The sequence below is a fragment of the Zingiber officinale genome, chromosome 6A (assembly GCF_018446385.1).
Source record: "Zingiber officinale cultivar Zhangliang chromosome 6A, Zo_v1.1, whole genome shotgun sequence".
Taxonomy (NCBI): Eukaryota; Viridiplantae; Streptophyta; class Magnoliopsida; order Zingiberales; family Zingiberaceae; genus Zingiber; species Zingiber officinale.
Window position 1 is genome coordinate 132273310 of NC_055997.1, and position 11298 is coordinate 132284607.

At 51.3% G+C, this 11298-nt stretch overlaps 1 protein-coding gene across 1 annotated transcript; it reads left to right on the forward strand.

Annotated features, from left to right (window-relative positions):
- The first annotated feature begins 8625 nt into the window (after nt 1–8625).
- LOC121998172 (UDP-glucuronic acid decarboxylase 4-like) lies at nt 8626–10980 on the forward strand. The gene is made up of 6 exons (XM_042552949.1): nt 8626–9278; nt 9622–9769; nt 9868–9947; nt 10045–10128; nt 10211–10285; nt 10464–10980. The coding sequence occupies exons 1-6, from the start codon at nt 8664–8666 to the stop codon at nt 10782–10784; spliced, it is 1323 nt and encodes a 440-aa protein (XP_042408883.1). The 5' UTR covers nt 8626–8663; the 3' UTR covers nt 10785–10980.
- The last annotated feature ends 318 nt before the right edge of the window (nt 10981–11298 follow it).

Consider the following 11298-nt stretch of genomic DNA (forward strand, 5'->3'; position numbering starts at 1 on the left):
AACCAGGGTGGCCGGACTTGAAAACCAAGTCAAGTCCCACAACCACCAGATCACTGTGGCCACCAACAAAAAAAATAGGGTCGTTGCTGATCTGGACGCGATGAAGGTGGAGGTTCGAGCGCTGGAGCAGCGCGTCACGGATTTGACCGACTTGCTAGCCGCTGAGAAAGAGAGTCGATCGGCCACTGAAGTTAAATTGCAAGCTGATCTGAAAGATCTTCAGGAAGCTCTCGACACATCCCGAGCGGCGTTGAAGGAATATCAGGGCGGAGAGTCCGACCGCTTCGAAGTGATGAGACGGAACTACCTCCGATCGGACGAGTTTGGTAACAAGTTAAGTGATCGGCTCGTCCTGTCCTTCGAGGAGGCTATCCGGGCGACCACTGCATACTTGAAGGCCAAGGGCCATCTCCCAGAGGATACCTCCACCCCCCCCCCCCCCCCCCCCCCCGAGATATGGCTGGCCTGCTGGAATCCGTTCCGGAGTCCATCTTCGAGCCCCTGGAGTGAGGAGAGTTTGTGGTTTTCTTGGTGTTTTTTGTAACTCTTCTGACCGGCTCTAAGGGCCAGGCTTTTAATGGATATATCCTGTCTTGTTATTTAACTTATTTAACTTTGTCAATACTTGTGTCCTCCGATCAGAGCGCGAGCTACAATCGTTATGTCTCCTCCCTTTCTTTTCGTTAATCATTTCTCGTGTTTATAACTGAGCCGCTCGTATGGACCCCCCCCACTTCTTATACTGGAATTCTCGTTAAATGGTCGCGAAGTACTTTTGGTAACTTGGCCGCGCGGCCGCTCGGCTCACATGCCGACCCCTTTAGTACTTTCTCGTCGATGTATTCGGACGGAACTACATTATCACTATTTTGTCCCTACGGACAAGGCTTGTCGGTTGCTAATGTTGATCGCAGAGCTGGGGCCCGTATGACTTGTCGCGTCTACACCAGAGAGTCTTCCGGCCGGGGGATTTATAGTCCCAGGTCTGACTCTAGAGTTTAACGTCGCCGCTCAACGGTGCTCGGGTTTATAGTCGCCGGTCCGACTCTAGGGTTTAACGTCGGAGCTCGACAGTCTTCAAGCCGGGGGGGTTTATAGTCGCCGGTCCGACTCTAGGGTTTAACGTCGGAGCTCGACGGTCTTCAAGCCGGGGGGTTTATAGTCGCCGGTCCGACTCTAGGGTTTAACGTCGGAGCTCGACGGTCTTCAAGCCGGGGGGGTTTATAGTCGCCGGTCCGACTCTAGGGTTTAACGTCGGAACTCGACGGCCTTCAATGGTGAGCTTATAGCTCGAATAATATATTTCCGGCCGAACGGCACGGGGTCTTCTCCATCGAGCGTTAGACTCGGATAATATATTCTCGGCCGAACGACACGGGGTTTTCTCCATCGAGCATTGGGCTCGGGCAATATACTCCCGACTGAACGGCTCGGGGTCTTCTCCATTGGGCTCGGATAATATACTCCCAACCGAACGGCTCGGGGTCTTCTCCATCGAGTATTGGGCTCAGATAATATACTCCCGGCCGAATGGCTCGGGGTCTTCGCCATCGAGCATTGAGCTCGGATAATATACTCCCGGCCGATAGGCTCGGGGTCTTCGCCACGGCATCACGCTGCTACTCGCTTGGTGCGCCAAAATCATGCATTTGTTCTTATAGCTTTCATTCCTGCAACCAAGTAATACATCCGAACAGAATATTTCAAAGTATATTACATCAGCGCACCTTTCATCCAGCCCGATAGGGCTGGAGGTGGTTTGCGCTCCACGGCCTCTCTAGCCTTCGTCCATCCTCATCTTCCAAGTAATAAGCTCCCGATCGGAGCTTCTCGATGACTTTGAACGGCCCTGCCCAGGGAGCCTCCAACTTGTCCACGTCCCCGACCGGCTTGACTTTCTTCCACACTAAGTCGCCCACCTGGAATGTTCGAGGAACCACGCGACGGTTGTAGTTCTGCTTCACTCTCTGCCTGTAGGCCATTAGCCGGACGGATGCTTTGGCTCGCTCCTCGTCGATCAAGTCCAATTCCAGCTGCCTCCGCTCGGCATTATCTTCATCGTAGTTCTGGGTCCGGGCGGACTCTACGCCGACTTCGACTGGGACGACCGCCTCGCCTCCGTATACCAAGTGGAACGGGGTGACTCCCGTCCCCACCTTAGGGGTCGTGCGGATGACCCACAAGACTCCCGGCAGCTCGTCCACCCAGCTTCCTCCCATGTGGTCGAGCCGAGCCCGAAGAATTCGAAGTATCTCCCGGTTGGCTATTTCGGCTTGACCATTGCTTTGGAGATACGCCATAGACGTGAAGTGTTGTTTGATGCCATACCCCTTGCACCATTCCTCGAGCTGACTTCCGACGAACTGTCGCCCATTGTCCGACACGAGCCGACGCGGAATGCCGAACCGACAGATGATGTTTTGTCAGATGAATTTTTTGACCATGTGCTCGGTTATCTTGGCCAATGGCTCAGCCTCCACCCACTTGGAGAAGTAATCTACCGCCACCAATAGAAATTTCCTTTGTCCAGTCGCCATAGGGAAGGGTCCTACGATGTCCATGTCCCACTGGTCGAACGGGCAAGACACTGTGGACGCTTTCATTTCTTCCGTCGGCCTATGTGAAGAATTATGGTACTTCTGACAGGAAAGACACGTTGCGATGGTCCGAGCGACGTCCTCGTGTAGCGTTGGCCAGAAGTATCCGGCCAGCAGGATCTTCCTAGCCAAAGACCGGCCACCCGGATGGCCTCCACATGACCCTTGATGTACCTCCTGGAGAATGTACTCGGCGTCTTCCGAGCTGACGCATTTCAGCAGAGGTCGGGAGAACGCCTTTTTGTAAAGTTGCTCCCCGATGAGCGTGAACCGGCCGGCTCTCCTTCTTAATAGCTGAGTTTCGTCCCGATCGGAGGGCGTGGCACCCGAGCGCAAAAACTCCACGATAGTTGCTCTCCAATCGCTCGGGAATGTGAAGTCGTCCATCCGATCCACGTGTGCTACCAAACATACTTGCTCGATGGGTGGATGGATGACGACCGGCGACATTGAGCTTGCGAGTTTAGCTAACTCATCTGCCGCATGGTTCTCCGCTCGAGGTATCTTCTGGACTACTACCTCGGTGAAGCCTACCTTGAGTTTCTCAAAGGCATCCGTGTACAATCTGAGTCTGGCGTTGTTTATTTCAAAAGCGCCCATGAGTTGCTGAGCGGCGAGCTGTGAATCCGAGTGGATCACGACCCGACTGGCTCCAACATGCCGCGCGGCTTGCAATCCGGCTATGAGGGCTTCCTATTCTGCCTTATTATTTGTTGCCCGATAGTCCAGACGAATGGATAGATGCATCCGCTCTCCCTGAGGCGAAAGTAGTACTATCCCCATTCCGCTCCCGAGCCGAGTGGACGATCCGTCCACGTATATTTTCCATGCAGCTTCGGGCTCGGGCTTTTGTACCTCAGTTACGAAATTCGCCAAGGATTGTGCTTTGATCACCGAGCGGGGTTGGTATTGGATATCAAACTCGCTTAACTCTGTCGTCCACTTGATAAGCCGTCCGGATGCTTTGGGGTTCAGGAGTACCCTTGCTAGCAGGCTATTCGTCATCACAATAATTGTGTGCGCTAGAAAGTAAGGGCGCAACCTCCGAGCTGCAAGAACCAAGGCGAAAGCCAACTTCTCGAGACCGGTGTAGCGAGACTCAGCATCCTTTAAGATATGGCTTAAAAAATACACTGGCTGCTCCTCGCCGCTCGGCCTCACTAATGCTGAGCCCACAGCATGCTCAGTTGATGATAAATAAATGCGAAGCGGCTCACCTACGGCTGGTTTTGCCAGCACGGGTAAAGAATTCAGGTAAGCCTTTAATTCCTCGAACGCCCGATCGCACTCCTCATCCCATTGAAACTTGGTGGCTTTACAGAGTATCTTGAAAAACGGCAAGCTCCGGTCGGCGGTCTTAGAGATGAACCTTGACAGCGTCGTTATTCGACCGGTGAGACGCTGCACTTCTCGGAGGTTTCTAGGAGGTGGCATGTCCTGCAGCGCCTTTATCTTGCTGGGATTCGCCTCTATGCCCCGCTCAGTCACAATGTAACCCAAGAAGCGCCCGCCTCTTGCTCCGAACAGGCACTTCTGAGGGTTAAGTTTGACGCCATACCTTCTCAATGTTTGGAAGGTCTCCTCTATGTCCGCGTAGAGATCGGCCGCTCGGAAGGACTTGATAAGTATGTCGTCCACGTACACTTCCAAATTGCGTCCGATCTGCTCTCTGAAGACCTTGTTCATCAGACGCTGGTAGGTGGCTCCCGCGTTCTTCAATCCGAACGACATTACATTGTAGCAGTAAGTGTCGTCCGCTGTGACGAAGCTGACCTTCTCTTGGTCTTCTCGGGCGAGCGGCACTTGATGGTAGCCTTGGTATGCATCCAACATGCATATCAGCTCGCACCCGCCCGTGGAGTCCACCAGCTGATCGATCCGTGGAAGAGGGTAGAAGTCGTTCGGGCACGCCTTGTTCAAGTCTCGGAAGTCGATGCAGACTCTCCACTTGTTGCCCGGCTTGGAGACCAGGACCACGTTTGCAAGCCAACTCGGGAATTGTACTTCCCTTATGTGGTCGGCCTCCAGAAGCTTTTCTATCTCCGCATGGATTATTACATTCTGCTCCGCGCTGAAGTCCCTCTTCCTTTGCTTTACCGGACAAGCGTCCGGCCGGACATGAAGTTCATGTTGCACTACACTTGGCGAGACACCTGGCAGCTCATGGGTCGACCAGGCGAAGATGTCGCAGTTCCGCTTGAGGCATTTGATCACCTTTTCCTTCTGCTTCTCCTCCAGATCGGATGCTATAAAGGTGGCGGCCTCCGGTCGGGATGGGTCATTCTGCACCTCCTCTTTTTCTTCATAAACTAAAGAAGGTGGATTTTCAGTAATAGCATGTACCTCGACATGCGGCACTTTCCGAGCGGACTTGGATTTGGCCCGGACCATCTCCACGTAGCATCTCCGAGCGGCCAGCTGGTCTCCCCGCACCTCCCCTACTTGATCCTCCACCGGGAATTTGATCTTCTGGTAGAAGGTAGAGACGACCGCCCGGAACTCGTTGAGAGCCGGTCGCCCCAGGATCACGTTGTATGCAGAAGGAGCATCGACCACAATGAAGGTGGTGGTCCTTGTCCTTCTGAGCGGCTCCTCGCCCAACGAGATATCCAGTCGGATTTGACCGACCGGCAAGACTTCATTCCCCGTGAATCCGTATAGGGGAGTCGTCATTGGCAGTAGTTCGGCTCGGTCAATTTGTAGTTGTTCGAAGGCTTTCTTGAAGATTATGTTGACTAAGCTGCCTGTATCAATGAAAATGCGGTGAATAGTGTAATTGGCTATTACCGCTCGGATGATCAGGGCGTTATCGTGAGGGACTTCAACTCCTTGAAGGTCCCTGGGCCCGAAGCTGATCTCGGGTCCCTCGCCCTTTCCTGGCTGCAGCCGACCGCGTGGATCCTCAACTGCCTCGCATGCGCCTTTCTGGCTCTATTCGAATCTCCGCCGGTCGGACCCCCGGCGATGATGTTGATCTCTCCCCGAGATGCGTTGCCCCTGTTCTCCTCCTCCCGAGCCGAACGTCGAGGTCGTTCATTTGACGTTCGATGGTTGGCTCCGTGTTGCTGATGGTGATGCTGCTCGGGGGATCGCCCTTCTGTCCTTTGCCTGGGGTTACGTTGTCGATGTTGCCGATCTGGTGAAGGCGATCGGCGGCGATAACTCCTCGGTGCGGGATGAGCGATGGGGGGAGGCTCCGACAGTCGCGAGTATTGTGAGTGGCCGACTGATGGAGTGAGCAAAACATTGGGGTCCATACCTTCCCCTTGTGTTTGGGCCGATCAGCCGCGACTTGTTGGACGGCGTGCGACCGAGTATGCTGATGAGGACGGGCGGCTTCGGCCCGCGGTCCTCTTGGTGGCTGGTGACTGATGGGTTGCTTCCGCTCGGCAGGAGCTGGTTGGTCGCTCTGAGCTTCTTTCCTTCTTGCCGCCTGGGCCTCCTCCACATTGATGTATTCGTTGGCTTTATGCAGCATGTGGTCGTAGTCCCGAGGCGGCTTCCGGATGAGCGATCGGAAGAAATCACCGTCCACGAGCCCTTGCATGAACGCGTTCACCATTGTTTCCGAGGTGACCGTTGGAATGTCCATGGCCACCTGGTTGAAGCGCTGAATGTACGCTCGGAGCGGCTCCCTCGCGCCTTGCTTGACGGCAAACAAGCTAACGCTTGTCTTCTGGTGTCGCCTACTGCTAGCAAAATGATGGAGGAACGTCGTCCGGAATTCCTTGAAACTGGTGATTGAGCCGTCCGGCAGTCTTCGAAACCACCGATGTGCCGATCCCGAAAGCGTTGTGAGGAACACTCGACATTTTACACCATCTGTGTACTGATGCAGAGTGGCGGTACTGTCGAATTTACCTAGGTGGTCGTCTGGGTCGGTCGTCCCGTTGTACTCCCCGATCGCAGGGGGCACATAATGCCTCGGCAGTGGATCGCGAAGAATGGCATCTGAGAACTACTGATTGGTCCGCTCGGGCGAAACGTCCGATCGGGGCGCCTTTCCTTTTCTGACGTCCCGGATGGGTGCCTCGTCTGATGAGGATCCTTTGTCTTGATTGGCTTGCGCCACCTTCGAGGGCGTCTGGAACAGAGTCCGATGAAAAGGTATTGGGGCGGGTGGCGCACCCATCTGTGTGCCGGCCGACCCCTTATTTTGTCCCCATATTGAGAGCTGCTCCTGCCGGTCTTCGGGTGGCGCTCTGCCACCCGAAGCTGATGTTGCTTGCTGCACTGCCCGCTCGGCTTGAGCTTTCTGTTGCGCTCCACAATCTTTGCTGCTCGCGCTTGGACGAGTGCTTCGAGCTCTTCAGGAGAGAGCGTTACCAAAAGTTGACGTCCAGTTTCTTCCATCTTCTTGGCTCGGATTCAGGTGCGTTCCCACAGACGGCGCCAATTTGATCCTGTCCGAGCGCTGAGTCGACAGACGCTCGGGACGTGGCACGCTCCGCTGTCTCCGACTGGTGGTGTAGTTCTCCGACGATCCTGCAAAGAAGCCGAGCCGGGAGGGGTTTCCCGGCGACGGCCCTCCAATGCTCAAGTCAGGCAACGAACGAGGCAGAGTAACGTGGCTACAGTGAATAGTTGTGCATACCTTCGTCGACGTCTGGGGTCTTTATATAGGACCCCGGGGAAGCGCGGGCACGTTTCCCGATGCATGCACGCTTCCCCAAACATACCTTAACAAGTCTGTGTCAGAAAAGTGCCTCTGGCGTCATTCCGCAATCGTCCGAGCATATCCCGGATGTGACGGTGGAAGTTTCCACCGTACGATTCTGTGTACGGCTCAGCCGCCAACTCTGCTGCTTGTCGGCGGCAGGTGTCTCGAGGATGATGCTATCCCGTCTCCTTTGTCCTCTTGCGCGTCTTGTCTGTTCCAGGGCCGAGCGGATAGGCCGCTCGGCAAGCATATTACTCCTGCATCGGTCATATGCTCGGCTGAAACTGCTCCTGCCTGTGTTGTCTTGCGCGTCAGCCGAACGATGAGCCCTCTTGACCATTGAAACCTCTTTATCTTGAGCATCGGAAACCCGACCCCTAGTCAGGTTGTCCTCCATTCGATTCGGAGCATTCCCGGCCGGTCGGACTGCAGGGACCTGTCGGTAGGCCTGCTCCATCCGGTCGGCCGATCTCCGGGCTAACTATCTTGCTCTTTGACCTCAACGTACTGTTGACCCCGCTGACGAGGATTCCCGTCCTTATCACCGGATCAGGTAGATATATAAATTCCTTCCGTCCTAATAAAATTGATTAAACTCCTAAAAAATTAAAAAGTTACGAAGTTTATTTTGTTAGTAAATTAATAATAAAAAAAAAATCTTTCTATATCTTCTTTGTTACAAAGATGTATTTCTAATGTAAGATTTCCACTATAACATCAACAACGCTGTTAAACAAAGCATGAAGTGGAAAAAGAAATATAATTTTTCTTAAATTTAAGCAATCGACAATATATTAATTAAACAGAAATTAACAAGTGGGATTTAGACCTATAACAAATTAATAATGAGAAATTGACACGAATCTACTTAATTTAGTTGACCTTTCTAACACTGATCTGATAATTATTTTTTAGATGACTAAAGTTATGCTTGCAATAAATAATATTTGCAAGTATTATACATAATACTAATATTACCTTCTAAATAAATTAAAATTATAGTTCGTCACCATAAGTATTGACATTTATATATGAAACGACAATATGCGGATTGTATTTACCATATCGTTATCCTATTAATTAACTTATGACGGTTAAATATTTAAAACTAAAATAATAAAATTTTAAAACATTTGTTGGCGCTTTTTGTCTTTGTTGAAAAAGAAAATAAATATTCTGGTAATTTCCATTTATTCTCATTTTTCTTTTCAAATAAATGAAATATATATATTTTTCTAAATCATTTTCCTTGTTCCGGTGCTCTCTCCCAGGCAGGAGCCACGCGCTCCCTCTTGCAATGGATCACTGAGTTTACCATTTTACCCCTCTCATCGTCCTACATAAAGCCGCCCGCCCCCTTCCCCTGCTTCGGTGCTTCCTCCTCCACGCGAGACGCGACTAACTCCATGGCCTCCGAGCTCATCTACCGCCGTCACGACGCCTCGCCGCCGGAATTTGCCGAAAAGTACACCCCAAAGTCGGAGAAGTCCCTCATCTGGCTCTCCCGCTCCCTCCGCTACTTCTTCCGCCAGCAGCGTCCTCTTTTCCTCCTCTTCGGTATGGCCCTCGCCGCCCTTTTCTTCCTCCTCTCCCCTCGCTCCTCCCCCTACCCTTTAGACTCCGATCGAAACATGTGGATGTCCACCGAGGCGGCTCACTCCTACGGCGCCCACCATTCCCACCGCGCCGCAATCCAGACGGCCTCGAGAGGGCTCTACGTCGGGGGGAAGATTCCGCTGGGGCTCAAACGGAAGGGACTCCGCGTCGTGGTCACCGGCGGGGCGGGTTTCGTGGGGAGCCACCTCGTGGACCGCCTCATCGCGCGGGGGGACAGCGTCATCGTTGTTGACAATTTCTTCACGGGACGGAAGGAGAACGTGATGCACCATTTCGGCAACCCTAATTTCGAGCTCGTCCGCCACGACGTCGTCGAGCCGATCCTGCTCGAGGTGGACCAGATCTACCACCTCGCCTGCCCCGCCTCGCCCGTTCATTACAAGTTCAACCCCGTCAAGACCATCATATCCTTTTTCATCAGGTTCTTCAATCATCCAAACCTTTTGATTTCAATTGTTTTTCCCCTAATCACAAAACTTCTTACTAGTAGTTACTTTTCTTGGATGCATCTATCAACTCTCTTCTTGCCTTTATTTACTTCCAGTTGCTTTTTCGATCTAAACTGTTTACTTCCAGATTGTTTGGATGATCCCTTTAGCCATCTATCAAACGATAGCTTCATTTTTTATTTTCCAAAAATCCGATCGCAACTGATATGATTTTGGACATCATCGCTATAATATTCTTGTTTTTTTGTTAAAAAAAAAAAATGTTCGTCGTGTCTGTCTCTTTAACTCTTTTCCGCACAAGACAAACGTGGTTGGAACTTTGAACTTGCTCGGACTGGCGAAGAGAGTCGGTGCCAGGTTTCTCCTCACCAGCACCAGCGAGGTCTACGGCGATCCTCTGCAACACCCTCAAGTGGAGACCTACTGGGGTAATGTCAACCCCATCGGTACGCCTCCTCTCTCACACGAATCGTAACAAAGTCGAGATTTTGAAATTTGATGGCTGGGTTTGGTATTGAAACGAACTGAGTTACTTCTTCAACAGGTGTTCGGAGCTGCTACGACGAAGGCAAGCGAACGGCCGAGACACTGACCATGGACTACCACCGGGGAGCCCAAGTCGAAGTACCCAACACAAACTCCCCTGATCTATTATGTTTCTTCACCAATCACAAACTACTTTTAATCAAGTAGTTTGATACAAGTTGTGTTTCTTCCACAGGTGAGGATTGCTCGGATCTTCAACACTTACGGTCCTCGGATGTGCATCGACGATGGCAGAGTCGTCAGCAACTTCGTGGCACAGGTATGCTACATTTGATTTCTGTTTGAAGTAGTCTAATTGGTTGGTCGAATGAGATGGAAATGCGTTTGGTGCGCTCGCTTAGGCCTTGAGGAAGGAGCCGTTGACTGTTTATGGCGATGGGAAGCAGACAAGGAGCTTCCAGTACGTCTCTGATCTGGTGAGCTATGAGCTATCTATCTTTTTTTCCGTCTCGATCCATCAATTTCTGCTTTGAATGTTTCATCGAGTTTGATTGAATCCATAATTTCAACAAAGCACTGTCGATGGATGGAATTTTTAACTTCAACTTGAATATGTTACGAAGTTGTTCACCTAGGATTTGTAACATAAAACAGGTGGAGGGTCTGATGCGGCTGATGGAAGGGGAGCATATCGGTCCATTCAACTTGGGCAACCCGGGTGAGTTCACCATGCTCGAGCTTGCGAGCGTGGTGCAGGACACCATCGACCCAAATGCGAAGATTGAGTTCCGCCCCAACACAGAAGATGACCCCCACAAGCGCAAGCCGGACATCACCCGTGCTAAGCAGTTGCTAGGGTGGGAGCCCAAGATCTCCCTCCGACAAGGCCTACCCCTCATGGTCTCCGATTTTCGACAACGCATCTTTGGCGACCAATCGGAGGCCGCCGCCACCACCAGCACCGGCGCAGATTAAGGTGTCGTAATTCGCGCTAGCAGCTATTCATCGTCCCTAAGCTTTGTATAAATTACTACTATTTCTGCAGAATGGTATAGTGTACGAGTAGCACAAGCAGAATGTAATTTTAGTTATTTGTTGTGGACCATAAAGTTTATAAATGTAATATTATTGCACATGAACTTAATAAATATCATATTATTATTTGCCTCCACAAGCTAATGTAATTGGTTCATGTAAAAATATTTCTGTCAGTATATCCTTACATATGTTAGTGTTGTCGAACAAAGTCCCCGCAATTTATCTTCCTTTTCAAGAGTGAGGGACCACCTACCTTAAAAGGGCTGCTGAAATGAAAATTTCACTTTTTTGTTGCCAATAAATGTCATATTAGTGCCCCTTGGAAGTTGATATTCAGGTAGAACTTTACCATCAGAGGCACGATTCCATTTTTATCATGTGTAAATGCTGTTTAATAGTATCTCGTGTTCCTGTTTCAAGAAGACCGTTTGATTAAGACGAAATAAGTGAC